Source organism: Rhamphochromis longiceps, linkage group LG3 (genome assembly GCF_057381845.1).
Source record: "Rhamphochromis longiceps isolate RC_006_pf linkage group LG3, R_longiceps_female_GT1.1, whole genome shotgun sequence".
NCBI lineage: Eukaryota > Metazoa > Chordata > Actinopteri > Cichliformes > Cichlidae > Rhamphochromis > Rhamphochromis longiceps.
The window spans coordinates 6643402-6667473 of NC_140559.1; the positions used below are offsets into that span (position 1 = coordinate 6643402).

The following is a 24072-nucleotide window of genomic DNA, read 5'->3' on the forward strand; positions in this document are numbered from 1 at the left end:
AGAAGTTTGTGTTGTTCACAGTTGTGCTTGTACTGAGTGACAGCTGACATGACCTAACAGGAATAATGTGTCTGTGCTGAATGAGAAGTAACACACAATGAAGTCTTGATGCATCTCAATCATCCAGGAAAGTGAGTCTGTTGCTTCTGTTCATCTGGACGCAGCGTTTTGTGGGAGAAACGTGTCGTCATCATCAGGTGACGTCTTCAGTCTCAGCTGCAGGTTTCAGTCTTACAAACAGGACATTTGCATAAAGACTGAAAGCAGCTGCAGGAACGATGGGCTGGGAGCTCCGTTCCTTCATCTTAATTATGCAGATTCTCAGGACCATTGATCAACAACCACTGATCCATGTCCATGAGTCCCATTCACAGAGATGTGGGAATGGCTGCAGTCACAGCATGTAAGATGGAAATAAATGAGAAGTATTTAGCTGAAGTGGATTTGATTTATGTTAGTTCTTTTTTAACTTGTAGTTCTACAGTGGAAGATTATTGTGATATTGAAATATAAAAATACATTTATATTCTATTATTTTCTCAAAATAAGCGTCACACTCGTGGAAGCCGGTGTAGCCGCCGAAACGCCTGCATTTATGGAGACTTTCAGCCCCAGGTAGGCCAGTTATGGATCTTCGGATCCACATTATGTCAGCAGCTGTTCTCCACCGTGAACTGTGTTCAAACAAACACGCTCACGCCTCACAGACGACAGCTTACAGTCCTGTAGAGATAAAGTGACTTCGTACAACCCCGACCTGCAGACGCTGTGCGCAGAGGTTCAGGAGCAGAAGTCCCGTTGTAATGTGAATGGTTGGTTGTGTCTAAAGCCCTGAGATAGACTGGTGACTGCACACATCCTTTCAAGGAAGCATTTCATTCATCCCTAACAAATGGAACAAAACACTGTGCAGCGTGTTCAGGTTTGAACGTGGCCCCGGCCTCTCTCTGCATCCACCTGGCACATGCAACACACATCCACTCCCTGCTGAACTGCTTGTATTTGATGTGTTGAAGTTTTGGTAAAGTTTGAATAAATTCCACTTTATTTATAGGAACATTTCATCTGTGGACTCCTGCTTCCCCTCTCCTTGAGCCAGTTTGTGACGGGAACATGACATAAGAAAAGTAATTTATCCCTTTTTGATTCTGTGTATCTGGCGCTCATCCAGTGAGTTCACACTTGGCAGAAACAGACTGAATTTGTCTGGAGAACTTTGGCTTCAGCCAAGTTAGATAAACACACTGTGTCTCTGTCAAAACAACAGTGTAGTTGTGGCACCCCTGTGAGGGAATGACCACATTAATATTATTTTGTGTAAAACACTCATGTAACGGGACATTTTTCATTGCTATATGTATTTATTTTCAGTTTCTTTAAGAGGATAGAAAATCCATGTAACAGGGATTCATTTTATGTTAGAAAGCAGTGAGGGCGGAACTTTGGTGCTTGCTCCGGGGTTTCGGGGTGCAGTAAGTGGAGCCCACCTTCCGCTGCTTCCTCAGACACGTTCTGGAGGAAAGCAGAGACGCATCGTGTCTTCCTTACTCTGCTCTTCACCTGCTTTTACAGGTCGGTACACGGTGCTCGCACCGAAAATGTTGTTTATTGTCACCATGGTTACCCACGTTAATGTGAATGGGAGCGTTAAGGCGGTCCGCCAAAGTTATTTATATGTAAACACGGGAGAAAACCAGAGGAGTGTCCCGCGCGACCGCACCGCGAGCCCGCTCGTTAGGTGGAGCGCTCGTGAAGCAGAGTCAGTGCGCTCCTATGCTCTGTGCAAACGTGTTGTAATGCTCCAATCAAATCAGTTCTGTGAGATGTGAATGTTAATAGTTCTGTTAAAGTGACTGAGTAGATTAGCTAGTGTAACACAAGCACTCTGAGCAACTCTGTGTAGCTAACAGAGGCATTCATGGGTTGATTAAACAAGCTGTGTTTCATGATGCACTCGAACTCAAGAGTTCAGCTTCCACTCAGAGGTACAAGTACACACAGCAAAGATAAACGTGTACACAAGGTTGAACCCACAAGTGCACAGCTCCAACCAGAGATGGGCAGTAATCCGATTACTTTTTTCAAGAAACGAGTAAAGTGAGGGATTACTATTGCAAAAAAGGTAATTAGATTACTGTTACTTTCCCGTAAGCACGCTGCGTTACTGCGTTACTAAAACCGCAGCTGTGTGCAGATGAACAATGGATAATCTATCGAGTGTGGAGAGAGTGTGAGCGTGCAGCGTTTAAAGCGTGGAAGCACTGACCTTACTTTGAGTTTGACTCTGTAAAAAGTGACAAAAACATTAGCGTCCGCTGTTCACTGCGTGGGAAGACAACATGCTCACTCACTATGTGTTAATGGGCATGCTTATTTATAACTTTGATAAAATGTCATAAAAATAATTCCATGCCAGCTCACCATTGGTGATCAGGTAGTTTCTGTTCCAGTTCCAGTCCCATAAATCATGAAGCTTGCTGCCAGAAAAGCTTCAAATCTCCTTTGAAAGCTGTTTGTGGTCTTGATTGTGGGAGCTTCAGTTGTCTGACTCCAGCTGCCACACAGTGCTCACTGATATCATTTGCAAAAACCCCAGTGTGACAATATTTATCAGTGAAGCAGAAATCAGGAAGTGACGACTTTTCTTTGAACATTTGCTAAGGCTAAGCTGTGCTTTCTACCACAGTGGGGAATTTCCTGGTTTACAACAAATTATTGTGTCAACACCGCATAAGATTTCAAACTACAGGAAAATCACTGGAGTTATAAGAGGCAGACAACGACACACACACCACATGCATGCTGTTGCTATTTATTGTGGATTAACCTGTCAAGGGCAAGAACAAAAGAATTCTGCCTCAAATACAGGAAATCATAGCTTTCCTGTATTTCCTCCATTGTTGGCATGCTGGTTAGTGCTGTTGCTCCACAGTAAGAAGGTCCTGGGCTAAATTATCCATGAATGTAAACGGCTGTGTGTTTCTATCTGATAGACTGGTGAGCTGTCCAGGGTGTACCCTGCCTGGTAACCTATCACTTCAGGGTTATTTCCCAGCCCTGCTGCAACCAGGATAGAGATAGGAGGATGGTAGTTGTTGTAGACCCATTCAATTTCAATTGAAGGATTAAAATGTTCCAGGAGCTCAACTTACTCCATCTGAACATGTTTCAATCGTGTTTTATGAACACAACATGCAGGTTTACTGAATATGAAAAGGTTGTGTTGATTTAACTCAGTTGTTTAAGTTTCTGCCAAAGCAAAACCTTTGTGTGCAACCAGTGTCCACTATTGAATCAAGTAAATCCAACATGTTTTTGTCAGTGCAAAAGGAGTTACGGTGCCTGTATTCCTGCACAATATTGTCCCGGGAGGGAGGAAAACTTTCTGGTGAAGTTTTGGTTGATTTTTGGGTTTTGCTTGACACTAGGTTGATTTTATCAGTGAGGTTTGGATTGTTTTCTTTCTCTAAGAGAGAGAAAGATGGTTTTATGCTTGGACATGTTTGCAATGGGCCCCAGTATTTGTTACTTTATTAGTATTTTATTGGTTGCGTTTGTTTGTGCTTTTGTTACAGTGCACTGAGATAAGAACATCTGAGAGGTGTGATCCACCGCTGGTGATATTTTGGTATTTTGTGAGTTCCCGATTTAACAAATCAGCTCTTTAATCCAGACCTGAGAGGTTGAACTTTAAAGCGCTATAAAATATTCTTACTGGAAACAGTGGCAAAGTGTTTTTCTCCATGATTATAATGGGCTTGGGAGAAATTCACTTATATGTGACATTGATCACATGAGAAGTCCTGAGCCTAAAAGGATTGCAGCGAGTCAATCCAGTCCAAAAACAAGGAGCTGTTTTCCTTTAAAATGATGACGTCATCTTGCTGGTGATGGAGGCTCGAATAGGCTGCGCGTGAGACTCCATTATCAGCAATATCTGGTATGAATGTGTGTGGATGTATGCATGTGACTGGACTGTGATGGACTGACGACTAAAAGTTTAACTGACTTGATACTGAGACAAAAACGGTGCCGACTTTAGGATTAGTGAATGTCCACAACAATTCACCCAGCCTGTAGAAGAAGGGTGGAGGTTTTGTCTTGCTTTGTTTGTGCAGGAACAGAAGGATGACAGAGACTAAAGGGGGAGGCTGTAGCTTCACATGAGTGTGAGCTGCAGACTGAACCCTTTGGTTGCTAATGTTGAGTCACTGATGTTTGCATTAAGAAAATTGTGTTTTATTAGCTGTGTTTTAATTAAGGTATCACATTATATTGTTGGGAATGTTAAATGCTAAAGTGAAGAAAAGCTTTGATTTCACTCATGACTGAACATGTTATTATTAACCATAGCAGGCTGTAAAGAGTCAATTAGCTTTTATAGATGGAAAAAAAGGCCAAAAACTCTGTTAATACCTATGAATAACAGGCAATGATAGACTTGTCACATTCAAAATAAAGACATGTAATAACAAACACGGGTCCGTGTCATTTAGGTTCTCCATTGAAATAGTCAATCATTTAGAAAAGTAGAATATATATATATATATATATATATATATTTATATTTATTAGGGGTGCAACGATATTCGTATCGATATTGAACCGTTCGATACAGTGCTTTCGGTTCGGTACGCATATGTATCGAACAATACAATTTTTTTCAATTTTTTTTTTTTTTTGTGTCCCGTTTGGATCTATAGCCATCAGAATTGTTGTCTTGAGGCCAAGAAAGATGCCAAGAGGATTTATTTTAAGTGGATCATCATATTGGTCCATTTGATTGACTTTTATTATAATTATGAATTTATTTTATTTTCAGTTGCAAACGGGACAGACATGACTGTGGGATAGGACAGGGGGAAAGAATGAAAGAAAGAGGGGGAGAGAAAGAAAGAAAACCAAAGGGGAGGAAAAAAAAAGAACAATACAAAATTTGTAATTTATTTTATCAACTTTCCTTCTGACGATGCTGTCTGTGTTGAGCGCTCAGTGAATCTGCATTTGACTACTCCGCCTAGGCTCGAGAGTGCAGCCTAGGCGGAGTAGTCGAACGCAGATTCACTGAGCACTCAACACAGACAGCATGGTCAGAAGGAAGAGCGCAGGGCAAGCTAGCGAGACAGAAGTGGACCTCCCCACCCTCATTCAGATCTGGCGTTTGGAATTATTTTGGTTTTCATGTGACGTATGACCCTGAAGGTAAGCGAGTCATGGACTAAAGTAAAACAGTATGTTGGATGTGCCATGCAATGCTCAATTACATGGGTGGGAGCTAGTGTGTTAGCGCAGTTAGCTCGTTAACGTGTTGGCCGTCTAGCCCCTCTGTATAGGGTAGCTCGTTAACGGAGATTTGCCGTGTTGTGGCGTTAAGGTTATTTCAACGAGATTAACCTGAAAGCACTAGTGGGAACACAACGAATATGACTGCACATTTACGCCGACATCATCCTAGTGCAAAGACAAAAACAACAAGCATGCATGCTACAAACTTTAGCCGAGTCATTTAGACAGCTGTTAGCACAGGATTCTCCTTATGGAGACCTGATATGTTTAATATGCTGCTGAGAATATAGCCCAGAAGAAGCGGATAGTATAGCTTTTATTTTGGAAAGAGACATTTCTCTGTAATAAACTCTCTTTTCCAAAGATGAGTGATTCCTCAATCAGATACAGGGCTCGCAATATCGCTAGCCCGATGTCCCGGGGCTATCTCTGCCCTGCATGTCGGGCTATTGTAGGAAGGAAAAATATATGTCAATGCTTTTGCATTCTTTCAGAAATGTAGCTGGGTAATTATGTCATTGGGTGAGCCACTGTCAATATGTGACATATTGAAATCGTGTTTGAATTTGCGCTTGTTTTTTTGCTTTCACTTTGCAATCGCGCGAACTGTGTATAGAGAGCGACAGCACTGATCTGTGAGTGATGATAATTTGTGCACCAATTCCTCTGACATCGTCTTATTAATTGTTAGCTTACTATGCAAACATGACAAGTGAAATCTCCCGCAGCTTAAACATGTGAGAGGTTGATCGCGCAGGATATATATTTCACTACGATGACCTGGATGATTGAGAACCTTCACAGACAGATATATATTTTAGTTCTGCTGAGCCAAATAAGACAGGTCAGGGTGAAGAAGTGACAGCCAAAGAAAAGCTTACCACAAAACGGAGAAGTTATGACAAATCAGACTATAAGGCAAAAAGAAAGTGCAGCTTTATGGTTTCATGGACAAAAGAATTTCTGTGGCTGCAATATGACGAGCTAAAAAACAACACGCACAAGGGTTAGGGTTAAATTTAAAAACTGTACTTTTGTGTTAAAATATATATTTATAATTTTAATAAATGACAAATTAAAAAGGCATGAACATTTTTTTTGTATCGAAAAAATATCGAACCGTGACACCAAAGTATCGAACCGAACCGAACCGTAATTTTGTGTATCGTTGCACCCCTAATATATATATATATATATGTCTCAACGCTGTTTCTCAATAATATTAAAAACCTAAAAACTATTGTTGTGGAAGATAGAAGTCACTGTGACAGCCCTCTGACTGTGGAGGACGTTTGTAATCCTATTTCTGCACTTAAGGCCAACAAATCTCCCGGCACAGATGGTTTAACTGCAGAGTTTTATGAATCATTTTCTAATCTCCTGGCTCCGTTCTTACTGCAGCTTTTCATAGGAAGTGTAGAGAATAACATCCTCCCTCCTACTCTTACTCAGGGTCTCATAACACTTATTCCAAAGCCAAACAAAGACTTACTTCTTATTGATAATTGGAGACCCATCTGTCTGCTCAATGATGACTATGAGATTATGGCTTTAGTACTTGCTAACAGAATGAAAGAGTTCTTGGACACAATTATCGATGAGACACAATCAGGCTTTATGAGAAACAGACACCTTTCTAAGAACATGAGACTGGTTTTAGATCTACTTGATTACTCTGATTTGGTATCTGACTATAGCTTCATTCTCTTCCTGGATTTTTAAAAGGCTTTTGATACAATTGAACATCAATTTATTTTCCACTCTTTGGAAAAATTTGGCATTTTTCTGTAAAGCTATCAAAACCTTGTACACGAATGGCAATAGCTCAATTAAAATGATTAAGACTCCACCCCGAGATTTGACCTGTTATACAAGGAATCAGCACAGCTGATAAGGAGCTCATCATCAGCCAGCTAGCTGATGACACCACACTCTTCTTGAAAAATGCAAATCAAATCCGTCCAGCCCTTAGTGTTATTAGTGATTTCTCTGAGGCATGTTAATACTTTTAGCTATTTTATATCCATAAATGTAAGTTTATTAATAAAACACCATATTTCTGCCGTTTTATAAGGATATGAATTGTACATACAATCAATTTCAGACTCAACCAACAAAAAGCCTCTCAGAACAATATTTATATTGTAACAGTTGCTATTGTAATGCAGTGTATCACCACATGGCGGCGCCTCCTGTCTCACGACTGGTGTCACCCCCTTTTTGTTCTTCTTCGCACTCCTCCTGTAATGGATGCTCCCGTGTGTACGCGGACTAGTGTGCTCTTTAGTAATGTGTGGTAGAGGTAGCACTTTTATTTTTGATATTGTAAATAAATGAGTACTTTTTGGAAAGTCAGAAGCTGTTGCTCATTCGCTACCCACCTGCACACCCCTGGCTTCATCTCCACTGCACGTTACAACTGGCGCCCGAACTTTTTCCCCTTGGACTTCAGACGATTTTTGCATCCCGCCGAGGATTCTTCTCTTCTAGCACGTGAACTGTCTCGGAAATCCCCCCAGTTTTGCGGACGCTCGGACGTTTTCTCCAGCCATGGCCGCAGCCTCAGCTCAGGTGGGACCTGACTAATTTCTGGATACCGTGGTGTGCCGCTGCTCCGCTTGGGAGAAAGAAAAAGAGAGAAGCTGACTCCGCGACGCGAATGGACTCCGTGGATTTGTTATTTGTTGTTGGTTTCGTCTTCTAAGGATTAATTTTTCTGTGGAGAGCCTGGACATGAACATTTCTGCTGGCTTTTCATTCCCCTTTCCCTCTGCTGAGACTGACTGTAGCACATGTAAGTGATAGCTTGGCCGACTACAACCGTTGGTGCTGGTCTTTGGCTCAGTATAACAAAACGACTTAAAACTAATCTTGCATTGAGCTCTAGTGTTGCAGACATGCTATTGTAATAACATGGTTCTGATCACTCCAGTCTAATTTCAGTTGTTGGGCGAAATTTTATGTGGTTTTTCTAAATTTAATCTTGAACGCATTTTTGCAGTTTTGTATTTCTAGTCTGACCTAACTGACTCTTTTACTGCTATATCAATAACTGCGCTGTGCCCTGGAGCGGCTTAATTTTTTTGAAATCGCAATGGCACACTGCCCAGACGACTCTGACTCAGACATGGAACTTACCTCGTTACCTATGTGCCAGATAGTTGAAAATGTGACTCCTAGCCTTAGCCAACAAGTGGTGGAGTTAAGAACTGAGGTGAATAAGCTTAGTGATTGTTCACGTGACTCACTGAACATACAGCAGTTTACTAAGGCAGTGGGACCAACTCACAACGGGGAACTCTCCCCCTCCTGCAGTCCCACAGTCTCCTGTTTTCCCAATGGCCACATCGACACCTCATGTTCATGTGATGGACAAAACTGAACCCACCAACAGTACCAATCCGTTCCTGCCCAGCAACCCATTTCAACCTACAAATCCTTTCCTCCCATCTCACTCACTTGAACTCAGCAGCACTTCCAGAGTGATTGCGGCAGCTTTACATCACGCAAAGCTGGAGCCTCCTGTGTATGCTGGGGACGGAAAAGTGCAACCTGAGGACTGGTTAAATGCAGTTGGCACATACAAAGCCTCATTGAACCTAACTGATGGGCAATTGCCAAACGAACTGCCACACTTTCTTGCAAAAGAGCCCGGGAAATGGTTTAAGGCACTGAGCTCCCACATCACATCATGGGCTCAATTCTGTCAACTGTTTAAGACAGTTTTTCTGCCCTCCGACAACCAAGAACGCATCCTGAGAGGAATTTTGGATCGTGTTCAGGCTCAGGACGAGCCGCTCCCAACCTTTGTCGCCCACATGTTGAGTGAGTTTGACAAACTGAAGAGCCCCCCACCTGAAAAAGACAGAATTGACCTAATTAGTAAACATGCTCTCGAAAAATACAGAGTTGCCCTGTATGGCGCTAATGTCACTTCTGTAATGGACCTGCTGCTACGCGCTCATGAGCTTCACTCAGTGCTTGGACCACAAAGACCACAGCCTGCTTTATGTAGCAAAGACAACTATAAGCCTGAACCTTACTGCTTCAAATGCTCTCAGCCAGGGTTCACTACACGCACCTGCCCAAACTGTAACACCCAACCTCATTTGCCACAACGAGCCTCGAACACCGCTAGGCATGGCCCAGTCCAGCCATTGCCAGCACCTGGCCCCTCTGACCCTGGCCATGAAAAGGTGGAATTAAGCAGCACCACATCCCAGCCACAATACAGGCAGTCGGGAAACTACAGGGGGGGGGGGGGGGGGAGGACAGGACATTTCACAGAGGCCAACCTTCCCCCAGTTACTAACGGAGCCTCACACGCCCGATTCACTACAGGGTGGACACAGTCTTGGACACTTGGAAGACAATTTTTCACAAGTCCACTGGAATACCCCACTAAGAACGAAAGTGAACTTCAATGCTTCATCTGTGGATGCTACCCTCGACACGGGTGCTTCCCTCTCGGCTGTACGAGCAGATCTCATTCAAGTAAATGACTCTTACCCTAGAAACACAAGTGAGTGGAATGGTCCTGCAGTTAACCTCGCCAATAATGCTCCCTGTATCCCTGTTGGTGTTATTTGGCTCAATATTGGATTCATGAACAAGAACTTTTACCAGCGTTTTGCCATAATACCAGATTTGTCCTCTCCTTTCATTCTGGGAATGGATTTTATGGCAAGAGCTTCTGTTTCTATTCACATTCCCACTAGAACAGTCTACATTGAGGACATCCCCTGCCCACTCGCAGACAATGAAGAGGACCTTCAAAATGATTACTCACATTCACCTGGAACACTGATGTCTTTGGACTTGGTTCGCTCAGACTTAACAGCCAAACTGTCTGAAGCAAGTCTCTCAGAGAACAACAAGGATGCTTTACTAAATCTGCTCAGCAAGTTTAGCTCCTTGTTTGATGGTCAACTTGGTCGAACGGCTCTCACTGAGCACGCCATAGAGACTGGCAATGCAACACCTGTCAATCTCCCACCCTATCGCACGTCACCTGCTAAGACACGTGTGATTGAAGAACAAGTGCAACAAATGTTGAAGGACAACATCATTGAACCTTCCACAAGCCCTTGGGCAGCTCCTGTAGTCATTGTAAATAGAGCGGCCACGGAACCAAGGTTTTGTGTGGACTTTCGAGGGCTCAACCAAGTTACCCAAAAAGACTCTTATCCCCTGCCTCGTGTAGATGAGTCTTTGGAGTTTCTGGCAAGAGGAAAGTTTGTCTCAACATTGGACTTAGCGCGAGGCTATTGGCAGGTTGCTGTAGCAGAGGACTCGAAGCCTAAAACTGCCTTCATCTCTCACTGTGGTCTCTTCCAGTTTCGGGTGCTGCCCTTTGGGCTCTGCAACGTACCTGCAACTTTTCAGAGACTCATGAACTCTGTGCTTGCTGGCCTCATTTACAAAACGTGCGCAGTCTACCTGGATGACATTGTTATCGCCTCACCTACCTTTGAACAGCACTTAGTGGATCTTGAGGAGGTGCTGGGCAGACTCCAGGCTGCTGGCTTGTCATTGAAGCTCAAAAAGTGCCAATTCTGCCTCGATGAATTCACCTTTCTCGGGTACCGCATCACATCATCAGGTGTTAAGCCCGATCCGGACAAAGTAAAGGCGGTTAAGGAGTTTGATACCCCAACCTCAGTGAAACACGTCCGTCAGTTCCTTGGCTTGACTGGCTATTATCGACGCTTCATTCAGAATTATGCCCGCCATGCCGAACCTCTTCACGCCATCACCAGAAAGGACAATGCTTTCCACTGGGACGACAGCTGTCGAAGGGCCATGGACACTTTGAAGGATCATGTCACATCAGCCCCGATCCTGTCATTTCCAGACTTCAACCGTCCCTTTTCCATTCACGCCGATGCATGTGACATTGGTCTTGGGGCAGTGTTGATGCAAAAGGATGACATGGGTCGTGAGTACGTTGTGGCTTTTGCTAGTCGCTCCCTTCACAAAGCTGAACTCCCCTACTGCACTTCAGAGAAGGAGTGCCTCGCTGTGATATGGGCTCTGGAACACTTCCGCCCATATGTTGAAGGTGTTCATGTTACTATCTTCACTGACCACAACAGTCTCAGGTGGCTCATGTCTCGTCAAAACCCAACGGGCCGACTCGCCCGCTGGTCACTTCGTTTGCAGGACTTTGATTTCACAATAGTGCACAAACCTGGTGCACAGAACAAAGTTCCCGACGCACTGTCACGCAACCCTTTGCCTCTGACCTGTGACAGGCCGACTGATCTTTTACCAGATCATGCTGTTATGGGCAGCCTGGACATTCGTACTCTGCCCCCCGACATTCTGGCTGACCGTTCACAATTCAGACAGCTGCAGTTAGATGATCATGTCACAGGTCCACTCCTCAGAGACATTGAAGCAGACTCTCTGAACAGCTAGGACAATGCCACCTTGTTACAGTATGTTGTGTATGACTCTCTTTTGTATCACAGAGAACCCAAGTCCACATGTGCTTTGCACCCTTTGAAAGAGCTGAAACTGTTTGCCCCTACTTCCATGAGAGGCACCTTGCTGGACTATTACCATGACCACCCCACAGCAGGTCACTTGGGTGTTTCTAAGACATTGGCTAGACTGCGTTTTAGGTTTTTCTGGCCCAAAATGGCAGCTGATGTGAAACGCTATGTGATTTCATGCTCAGTGTGCCAACTCACCAAGCCAAGTCAGAAAAAAGCAGCCGGTCTTATGGTTCCCATTGTCCCCCAGAAACCCTGGCAGTATGTGGGTGTGGATTTTGTTGGGCCACTTCCCCGCACCCCCACTGGTAATGCTTATTTGATCGTGTTTGTTGACTATTTGACTAAATGGGTTGAAGCCAGTGCTGTCAAAGAAGCTACATCTCAGGTAGCAGCTGGTAAATTCGTCACTGACATTTTTGCTAGGCATGGTACACCCACTTACCTCATTTCTGACAGAGGGTCTCCTTTTGTGAGTGAGCTTTTTGAACATGTTGTTTCTGCCTTAGGCTCGGTGCACAGACTCACTACGTCATATCACCCTCAGACAAATGCTACTGAACGCGTCAACCGGACTCTGAAAACTGCAATCCGCGCTTATGTAGGTGATAAGCACACATCATGGGACAAGTTTCTCCCTCAGATTTGCTTTGCTCTGCGCACCGCCCCCCATGACAGTACAGGTATGACTCCTGCCATGATGCTTTATGGTCGTGAGTTAGACACCCCGCTTGACCTTATCACTCAGCCTTCTACAGCAGGTGTTGATGAACCGGGTGTGCCTTACCCTGAGACTCTGAGAGCCTCCCTGCAGGAAGCTCACGACCACGCCAAAGCAGCTTTGGACTATAGCCATGACAGACAAAAACATTACTATGACTTGAGACATCGACATGCCACGTTTCGTGTTGGTGACCTTGTGAGGTCAGACGCTCAGTCTAACTTTACTGCTAAACTTGCACCACTGTTTCAGGGACCATTGTGCGTATCTCAGAGACTCAGTGATGTTAATTACAGGCTCACTTGGGTGGACTCCGGTGTGGATGCAGGTGTTTATCATGTTGTGAACATGCAACCGTTCCATACCCGGGACTCTCTCACTTCCAAAGAACATTCTGTTTCATTGCCTGCTGAGAGAGAGACCGCAGAGGGTCTGAACTCTGACTCTCAGGCCCACCCTGGCCCCCCTGCAGACACTGACATTGACTCTGAGCCATTCCCCTTTGATTTACCGGACATTGACTTGATTTACCGGACATAATGTGTGGTAGAGGTAGCACTTTTATTTTTGATATTGTAAATAAATGAGTACTTTTTGGAAAGTCAGAAGCTGTTGCTCATTCGCTATCCACCTGCACACCTCCGCGGCTGGCTTCATCTCCACTGCACGTTACAATATGTTGATTTTTTTCGCCTATTCATATCATAATTTTTTTTACTCCTGGTTCTGTATGTTCATGTTCTGTTCTTTTGTAAACTTCATCTGTTTGTATGTTGTATACTCATTGTGTTTCAATAAAGTTCGATTTAAAAAAAGGTACGTTCTAAACGAAGCTTCAGACGTCACTGATCACGTGACTCTGGCCAAACGAATCAAGCCTCGACACGGTGCTTCTGAAGCAGCGTGTTGATCTTTCTGACACACCATCACTACCTCTCACATCTAAAGGTGTCAAGGTAACTTTGAACTGAGTTCAGTCAATCTGGAGTTTTTCCAAGTTTTCTGTTGCTCTCTGTGAGAGAAGAGCGTTAAAGGCGGGGCTCTCCAGAGTCCAGCAAAACAGGAAACGACAGCTGGGTGTGTGTAAGTGTGCAAACCAATAGAATGCATCGTGGTGGGGGGGGGCATCACGGGCAAGAAAAAAATAAAATAATCGGTCGTACCCTCCGTTTGCGAGGTGCGCCTGCTGCTGGCGGCACAGGGAGGAGAGGGCGGGGCGGCGGGGAGTCTCTGGCTGGCTGGAGCGGCATCTAATAACCAACTCGCAAAACAAAATAAAAACAACACAACAAACAGATATTATGATACAGACTTATAATCTGCACCGATGTTTTTTCTAAATTCTATAAAGTGAGCGCGAGAGCCCTCGGTGCGCCTGCGCGCTGCTGAAGTCAAAGTAAACTTTATTGTCATCTCCGCTACAGACAGTCCAGCATATAGAGAGACGAGACGACGAGGCTGCAGTTACAGCGGTGCAAGTAAACAAACAATAAATATAAGAAGAGTAAGAAAATAAATCTACACTTTAGGACTCGGGGTAAAGGATCAATAACAATTTAAATTTATAATTTACAGTTTGATGATTTAAAGTCTCACACAACCCGTCAAAAGGGGCGGGGCCGGCTGCTTCCAAGTAGAGCACATTTCATTTATAATGATGTAAATCCAAGCCCATCATGGATTCACGATCTGAATCCTGGGTTGTGTGAAATCCCAGAAATCAACCTTAGACAAAGTGAATCTGTGAACTAAGGTGTAGGTCTGTTAGGTTAATTGTGCTGATCCTCGGGTTGGGGGATTTGTGTTTGTACTGCAGCGCAAAATTCAAACCAATGGAAGATGGACAACAAAAGTTCAAAGCCATCAGGTGCTCAGGTTAGAAAAAAGAGAAAAGATGCAGGTAAGCAGACGTGTGATTGGATAATGGCAGGTCATCCTGAACCAATCAGACTAAACTCCAAACAATACATTATGTTACAGATTTTAATATTAATTAGTCATTGTTACTTGTTGATTTGTCCTTTTCTCATTGTGTGACGAATTATGACGACTGTTTGGTAGCTGTTATTGTCTCTCTCTCTCTCTTCATGTGTGTTTCTCTGGTGAAACAATAGTTTTGTGTTAATGTTAGGGCTGCACGAGTTTGCATAAAATGAGAATCACGATTTTTTGCTTAGAATTGAGATCATGATTCTCTCATAACAATAAATAAACATAAAACAACAAATGTCTCACGTTTTGTTGTTGCAGCAAAATGTTGTCCTGCTTGAAATTCCGTCTCCACCGTTGCTCGACGCTGCGTGTACAGAGCAGGTAGTGCAACAATAGAAAAATAGTTGTGGGACGGCACTGTGTAGCGTTTGTCTAAGGTGTTGATCGTTTTCCTAAATCCCTCGTTTTGCACAGTGTTGATGGAGCCATATCTTTGGTCAGGTGATAAGTGATAGCCTCCGTAATGTCTTTGTGCCTGCGGGAGTTCGACGTGTATAGGGAAGCGCTGTATAAGGTTCCCGTTATTGATGTTTGGGTGGTTGACCGGGACGGATTTTCTCCTGTCACTTTCTCGTCATCCCTGACGTGCTCTCCGTTGTTGTTTCCCTGCTAATTTTAGCATCACACGGCACAGCTTCTGTATCACGTGGTATAAGGCTCCGCCCTTGTCATTTGTTGAGCAGGAAGAGTGAGCGCTTGTTTTCATGCAGAGTACGTCCCGGAACAAAATGTGAAGTTTTACAAATCACCACTTCTTTAGTGAATATCATTTCAGTCTCAGACAACCTCGTTTCTCTTACAGAGGTTGAATGCACCTTCTGCGGATGGCGGTACCACACAGTGTGCGTGGACTTCCCCTGCACAGAAGGCAACTACAAATGCTGTGAATGCTAAATAAACAGAAACAAATGATCCCTGTTGTCTTTGCTTGATGATTGGTTTGAGTCTTGACAATCCACATTGCTGGTGTTGCATCTTTCAATGCCAGCAATGGCAGGTATCAGTGCTCAAACCTTTTGTGTTTGTTTCCAACAAGTTGCCCACCTCGGGAAACAAAAATGTGTTCTTTTACTTGTCAGATGAACATATGAGACACTTTGACTCTTCAGTGCAGTGTGGAGCCTAACAAAGATCTGTTTTGTGTCCCAGCTGATCAGCAGGAGGAGGAGAGTCTGACGGAGCAGCAGAGGAACATTTTCAGCTACTTGGACTCAGCTCAGCCACTACAGAGGAAACAATGAGCTCAACACAGAAGGTGACAGACAGAGCAGGACCATATGACCAAAGATATTTATCACCATATACATTTGAACATTTGCCATAACGATGTAGCTGACGATAGAATTGACACCAGACAAAATACTTTACAGCTGCACAACTTTATTAAAAACCCATCAATGTATTTTCACTGAAACAAGCAGCTGTTGTTTATGTGCATTAAAGTTATATAAAAATGTAACAGTGCAAATGCAAATTCCTCGCTGACAGTTTAACCAAAAGGCGTTTCCAGTGGAAACTGGCCGACACATCCTGAGCATAACCATGTATAATATCCACTAAACTTCAGAAGAGGTTATACAGTCGTGGCCAAAAGCTTTGAGAATTGCATAAATATTGGAACCTGGAGAAGTTGCTGCTTAAGTTTTTATAATACAGATTTGTACTTTATTTCAAATTGAACCTTTAAAGGGGCATTTCTGGACTTTTAAAGACCAGTAATGTACTTTTAAGGGAACATTTAAAAAAATGTTCCTATAGGTACAAAAATGTTCTTCTCTCGTACCTCTATTAGAGTGTATCATGTAACACTATAGATCAACTTAGCTCAGAATATATAAAGCATATAAACAGTTACAGCAATATGATGCAACAAACACAGAAGCTGCTGATCCAAAATACTCAAAGCTTCATAGAACTGAAACCAACATTTATTTTTAGCTCCATTCTGCTGCTGATACAGACTTTAGGTTTCTGAACATTAAACTTGTTGCTGCCTTTCATAGTGTGTAACTTGAAGGCCCTGAGTACTTTCTCCCACACTGAAAACACTGGGATGATCACATTATTTGAACATTACCTAATAAGACTGATTCAGCACAGACAGTTATGTTAAACTTTCCTAGCAGTCCTTCACAAACAGGGAACAGTCTGTCTATTCTCTCCATCTGTCAGCTGCTGCTGGCTCTTCCTCCTCCTCTTCCTCACACACTGCTGAGTTTGTCCTGGTGGATCATCAGGGCTGCAAAGCCTCACAGATGATGTGCAGCAGTGGCTCCCTCAGTCTGTCCTCACTCTGGACACTTGCAGTCGTCACACATGGAAATCAAATGTGTGATAAGCTGCAGGATTCAAACACAAGTGTAACTTATAAACACATGTTCATACTTTTATTCCACAATCAGAGAGAAAGAAACAGAGAGAGAGTGCAGGACAGACAGACAGGTGACAGTCTCAGGTGTACACACTGCTACACAACAGCACCAGAGAAGCAGGATTTAGTGTTTGTGTTATTACGAGTGTAAACAAGAAGAGTTCCAGATGGTGCAGTGGACACATGTGTGACTGCTGTGATTAAAGCATCTTTCTTTCAGCTTAACGAGTGAACCGTCAGCTCGTTCAAACACACGTTAAAGTGCGTTTGGCTCGACACCACCGAACAGAGGCAGCAATATAACACAGCTAACATTAACAGTGCAGTGGATCCTGCTTGTGCCGTGATATTCAGGACTGCAAACCGAGCAGCATCACTGACTTTCAGCTTGTTGTGTTTGTGGATATATGACTGACTTTAATTATCCACAAAATCATCACATTCTCTGTCAGATTAAGGTCGACTATTGAACGGCGTATATTTTAAAGGCTTTAAAACCAAGTTAACGCTGAAAGTACAAACATCACTAATGTCACATAACTCTGCCGACAAGGCATAGCTATGGCTATGAAATGCTCTTTGTGTATCACTTCTTCATTATGAAAGATGTCATTAATGCACTAGTAATGTCTCATCTGGAGTATTGTTCAATCATTTGGTCAGCAGCTAATAAGACAGATCTTAACAGACTTCAGTTAGTCCAGAATAAGGCGTCCAGATTAGTGTGAAGATGTTCATACTATACTAATATTGATAAAATGCATAATAACCTTTCTTGGCTTCCTGTACAGGCTAAAATATTCTATGGCTTACTTGTAGTTCTAAAGAAAGCAATTCTGTTAAACACACCACATTTATTCTGCTCAGCTGCAGTATCCAGATGAAATACATCATCATATTACACAGTTTTCAACAAACTGCAATTTAGTAAATGCTCGAGTTAAAAGTAACGTTTTGTAAAACTGTTACATTTAGAGCAACTTTTAAGTGGAATAAGTTGCCTTAAAAAATTAGAGAATTATTCAAAGCTTCAATGAACACTTAAAAGCCGATTTACAGAGCTTTCAGTTGTTGTAAATATTGTAAGACACGATTTGTTTTTGAAATTTGTGTAATGTGCCTCAATGTTATTGATATTATTATTATTATTATTATTATTGATTGCTTATATTTGAACAATTGTGAAACCTCACTGTGGATGTAAGAGTGAAATTATGTGGATATCTTGAATCCACTTTATTGTGTAATATTTTATGTGAGTATTTGACGGAAGACGAGCAACATCTGTTGTGGAAGCTAACGGGGTTCCTTTAGAATAAACAAACATAGGATTTATTATCACTGAATAATTCTGTATAAATCTATACAAATTATAGAAATATGTAATAGGAAACAACAAAATAATCTAAATTATAAAATAATGTGTGTGTGTGTGTGTGTGTGTGTGTGTGTGTGTGTGTGTGTGTGTACAATCAGGAGGGATGGGCATGATTTTAGTGTTTGAACAGTCATGAATTATCTTTAACAGCAGGTTGGATGTAATGTGTTAGAACTACCAGCAGGTGGGGACAAGAGACCTTTAAGGTGTTTGGTGCCACGCTCCACCTTCAGGTTTAAAACTAGTGTTAATGGAGTTTGAAGGTTGAGTTTGTTCCACGACTGCATTTCACTCACTGCCTCTGTTTGTATCTCTGTCACTGCAGGACCAACATGGAGCCAGAAGTCAGCGCTCTCAGGAGGCCGACAAACCTCACAGAAGAAAGGGAGAGAAAAAACACACCTGTGACGAGTGTGGGAAGGGTTTTACTGTGAGGGCTTCACTAAAACAGCATCAGGTCATCCACACTGGAGAGAGACCGTTCAGCTGTGACTTGTGTGGGAAGGGTTTTACTGTGAGGGCTTCACTAAAACAGCATCAGGTCATCCACACTGGAGAGAGACCGTTCAGCTGTGACTTGTGTGGAAAGTCTTTTTCCTTGAAGGGTTCCCTTAAAAAACACCAACTCATCCACAGTGGAGTTAAAGCGTACAGCTGTGATCAGTGTGGCAGAGCTTTTACTCGCAGTAGCCACTTACAGAGTCATCTAGTTACCCACTCTGGAATTAAGCCATACAGCTGTGACATCTGTGGAAAAACTTTCAGCTGGAGAGGGAGCCGAAATATACACCTACGCATTCACACCAGACATGATCTGTACTGCTGTGAACAGTGTGGCAAAGAGTTTACAACAGACGCACAGTTACAACGACACATATTTACCCACACTGAGGAGAGACCTTATCAATGTGACCTGTGTGAGAAGACTTTTAAAGCTCCACATGACCTGAGACAACACCAACAGATCCACACCAGAAAGAGACTCTACAAGTGCAGCTACTGTGAGGTATGTATTTGTATTGTTATCTTGTCATTTTAGCCTGACTGTTTGGAACAACTCTGCTCATTAAACTGTGTTAGCATGTTAGCAATTCTACTGCATGGAAAAGCAGCTCTGAGTGATTATTCAGATTTTCCTTTCAGTTATGATTTTAGTATTACTGTAGTATTATGGTGGTAGTATTGTAGTTATTGCAGCCCAGTAAACTGAGTGTGTTAACTAGAGATGGACCGATCCGATATTACGTATCGGTATCGGTCCGATACTGACCTAAATTACTGGATCGGATATCGGAGAAAAATAAAAAATGTAATCCGATCCATTAAATATCACGAAAGCACCTCGCAAAACTTGCAACACGCCGTAACTCGCCTCAGAACGTTAGCACGTCGTAGCAGTATGCATCACGTGATAGAGCAGCTGTGGCATGCGGGACCTGTCGGTGGTCTGGATAGCATTTGGAGCTTCGCTAGCAACCTGGCATTTCATCTCTGACAAAGTTATCCCCGAGAGAAGTAAAGCAAGTGTGTAAGTCCATCTCTGAATGTTTGTAAAGCATTCCCACGTTAAGCTTAACGAGCGACTGCCTCTCGCTCTCCGGCTGCTACTTCAATCGTGAAACTGCTTAAATGATCAGCTGATCGGCTTTTCTGTCGCGAGTCCGTCTCTCTTGTTTATTTTTGGTCCACTTTGCACCAGAAAGAGGAAACCAGCGGCTGAACAACAGCAGCACGTTTAAGCTTGATAAGCTGTTGTTAGAATTTATTTAATATTACTTTCTACACCAGGATCTTTTTCTATGTAGCTGACGCTGGTAACTGTGCAGGGGCGGATCTAGCAAAGTTTAGCCAGGGGGGCCGATAGGGCATTAACTGGGAAAAGGGGGCACAAAGACATACTTTTCTTTCTTATTCTCATTTAAAATGTCGAGCTTTTAATAAATAATTATCTGACACCCAAAGTTTTAATTTGATGTAAAATGAATAGAAGTCAATTACTGTATATGGTGACTATTAAGTCTAATATATATACCTTAGTAAGCTATAGTACTTTTTACTTTGGGAAGGTACCATCTGTGCAGTCTGCAATTTTGTTGAAGAAAGATGTTGAATCTATTTAATATTTCTTGAAAAATAATTGATTTCTGTGCATTTTTTTTTTTTTTACACTGCATCAAATTAAGGTTGATTACGTCGATTAAGCATCATGAGGTGGCGCGTGAGGGGTGGTTCCCTATTTTTTATTTATTTATTTTTGTTGTTGCTGGGAGTTGGAACCCTATTAGTTAGGTTGCTTAATATTTACGCTAAGTACTCTTTAAAATACCAGAATAGGGAGGATGGTGTAGGTCTAAGTTTATTAGATTGATCAGTATTGCTGAACTATGAAATTTTTTTTTTTTGTATACAGGTATAACAGAATAGCTTTAGTGTAGTTGTTGTTTTAAACTTGAGTATGAACTTGCAGACTTGCAAAATGCAGCAAGATATTTTAAAAAACAGTTTTGTTGATTAAAAAAACACTATATCGGATTCATATCGGTATCGGCAGATATCCAAATTTATGATATCGGTATCGGACATAAAAAAGTGGTATCGTGCCATCTCTAGTGTTAACTGAAACAGTCAAATGTAGTTGGACGTCTGCAGAGATGCTCTTTATTTCAGGCGACGTTCAGGATACAAATGTTGAAGGACTGACTTACACTGTCTTTGTGTCTTTGTTTAGAAGCAGAGCGACACAGATGGATCCAGTTCTCAACCCTGTCATCACTGTGGTGGTGGGAAAGACTTTCATTGTGACCTCTGTGGAAAAACTTTCAGTCGGCAAAAGACCCTAAAACTACATCAACGTAGACACACTGGAGACAAACTGAAATACTGCAAAGAATGTGGGAGAAGCTTCACCACATCGGATCACTTAAAACAACATGAACTGATTCACAGTGGGGTTAAAAAGCACCTCTGTGATCAGTGTGGGTCATCCTTCACCACTGCAAGTCAGCTTAAAACACACAAAGGAGTCCACACAGGAGAGAAACCACACAAGTGCAGACACTGTGAGAGAAGCTTCTCACAGTCAAGTAATCGTAACATTCATGAACGTGGACACATGGAAGGAAACTACAGCTGTGACCAGTGTGACAAGAGCTTCAGGAATCTCAGTTCATACTCTGCACACAAACGATCCCACGTTACTAATAAACTGTTTCACTGTTACCAATGTGCCCAAACATTCACCTCATTGTCTGCTCTGTGCAAACATCAGCGCGATCACTCAGGGCTGAAATCACTCCCATCACTGGATCACAGTGAATCTGAAGACACAGAAAGATCCTCTGGTCAGACTCAAAAAGCTTGAGATCAGGCTCCACAGAGTTCAGATAGAATCATTTAAACTTGTGTTGAACTGAACTGGTTGCTGGGATGAACTTCTACATAATACAGATCTACATGGGATCTTCTTTTCTGTTGTTTTACTGAGTCAGTTTTGTCCTTTTTTCTCTGTCCTGGTTTTGCTCGTCTGTAAATGATTGAAACTCAGTCAAATAGTTCATTGTTCTCCAGCAAAACGTTTTGGAAACTCATGTTTAACCTTTAAAACTCTGACATGTTTTAGCACACAAGGCTTCATCGGGGAGTTCACTCATGATTGGACCATGAGAACAAAGGTTTTTAGTTCTTTCAAAGAGAGTCTTGGAGATGTTTGATGTTTCTGTTTTTCTGAAACCACCTGAAAGAAAAACTATTTTTCTTGCTTTATGTAGTGTGGAAGTTTTTAATGTTTCTTCATCTGTGATGTTCTTGAATGTGTTCACGTGAAGATGGTACAAATAAACTGTCCTTTCAGCTTTAGCTCCTAATTTATTCATTATTTATGGATGTAGCACAGCAGCCGTCTCTTGATTAACACATGGAGGGCTCGGGATCTGATGGTGTCGTCTCCCTAATTTGCCCACTCAGTAAATCTCACTCATGGCCAAGAAATTGAAATAAACCTTGTTTCCCTGCTGGATAGTGATCCACTGTAACTCTGCTCCTCCTTCCTGTTTAGGATTTCTGTGGCTGAAGTAAAATTCCCTCCATCCATCACTTATCCCAACTAACCCAAAGTGAAATAAAGTTTTGCTCGTCTTAAAAAAGCTTTACAATAATAGGCATTACCAATGCAAACTGAATGATACAGAAGATGAAAGAAGAGACTTTGATCAGTTAATAAAGCTCATGATCTGGATTCATTGTGGCTGCTACACAGATACTTCTGGGTCACTTCTCTCAGTTAGGAACCTTCCTCACCAAACTGACTGTTGGACCACACCCCTGGTTTCATGAGAAATTGTTTCAGCCATGATTTCTCTTCCTGTATTTCAGAGTAAAGACTGAAGTGACAAATGGAAGCATGTTTAAAAAACACAATGTGAGAGAGACGTTGAGGTCCTTAGAAGTTACCCTGGGTTTTTCTGTCACCCTGCTAGATGTTACGCACCTTGTTATTGGACTGATTTCTACTGCTGGACTACTCCTGCGGAGAGTAACAATACTCTTACTAATTAGCTCCCTTTCACAGCTTTGGGGATATTTATTTTTGTGTTTGCAGCGCTGTGAGCCAGAACAGCGAGAGAAAAATCTGCAACAGCGACGAGCCGAATGCTTACGTGAATCGCAGCAGCTGCACATGTGCTACGCTGAATTAGAGGATATCTTTGCTCTGGATTTCTATTTCTACTTTTTCATTTCTATATGATTCTTCTTGCATCTAAACAAAGATGATTCAATTTACTAAATGTTGATGGCTCTTCGTGCTCAGGTGTAAATGAGACGTAATATTTGCTCTTGGTTTGGTTCTCCTGTACAGAACCTTGCAGTACAACAGAAACCTAAAAACATTATTTGTAGTTGTTATTCTTAGTTGTTCTGCTGCCTAAATACCACAGGGTCTGATTGTGAAGTTATTGAGCTGCACATTGTATCCTGTCCTACCAGACGGGATAAAATGTTGGACCTCTGTTACGGATCGGTGAAGAATGCTTATAAATCCCTCCCGCTTCCTCCTCTGGGATCTTCTGACCATAACTGTGTGCATCTTCTATAAAACTGTCTTAAAACGAGAGAAGACAAAGACTAAGGATGTTGACATATGGTCAGAAGAATCTGTGCTTACCTTGCAGGAATGTTTTAAGTGTACAGATTGGGAAGTTTTTATTCAGTCTTGTGGAGATGATCTCGACGCTTTGGTGGATGTTACTAGCTCCTATGCAGTATTTTGTAAAGACATGATTATACCCCGTAAGCGCGTTAAAATTTACGCTAACAATAAGCCATGGGTCACTAAAAGTGTCAAATCCTGTTTAAGGAAAAAGAGACAGGCCTTTAAAGAGGGGCTGTTACCGATTTTCAGACAGCCACCAAGGAAATGAAAATCGAGATCTTGAAAGCAAAACAGACAAAAACCTTCTTGAAAGCAAATTTGCTGCAAAAAATTTGGGGTCTGCCTGGACTTGTATGAAAACCATAGCAGGGTTTCAAAATCCCCAGAGCAGCAGTCAGGTCATTTTAGATGGTTTTAATTCAGACAGAGATTTTGCAAATGCTTTAAACATGTTTTCTGCTCGTTTTAGTTCTTCTGATTTCAGCGAGGATATTTGGGAACTGAAACAGAAACTGAGAGATACTCAGCACTTTATCATTGAACTCAGCGATGTTAAAAAGGCCTTTCATACAGTCAATGTGAACAAGAGCCAGGTCCTGATAATATTAGTGGCCGCCTAATTAAATCTTGTGCTGATGAACTCAGTCCTATATTTCAGGTTATTTTTAACAAATCCTT

General features: G+C 42.3%; 1 protein-coding gene and 1 pseudogene across 1 annotated transcript; both read left to right on the forward strand.

Annotated features, from left to right (window-relative positions):
* Positions 1-1488: 1488 nt before the first annotated feature.
* Positions 1489-22100, forward strand: LOC146672682 (uncharacterized). Its single transcript, XM_085402237.1, has 4 exons — positions 1489-1572; positions 15646-15751; positions 18571-19251; positions 20974-22100. The coding sequence occupies exons 2-4, from the start codon at positions 15734-15736 to the stop codon at positions 21604-21606; spliced, it is 1332 nt and encodes a 443-aa protein (XP_085258363.1). The 5' UTR covers positions 1489-1572; positions 15646-15733; the 3' UTR covers positions 21607-22100.
* Positions 7124-9788, forward strand: LOC146672683 (uncharacterized; annotated as a pseudogene).
* Positions 22101-24072: the final 1972 nt, after the last annotated feature.

Bases quoted from the DNA above. Each gene is read 5' to 3' on its own strand.
- LOC146672682 (XM_085402237.1), top strand. The intron at 19,252-20,973 runs GTATGTATTTGT...GTCTTTGTTTAG, and splicing joins ACAAGTGCAGCTACTGTGAG to AAGCAGAGCGACACAGATGG.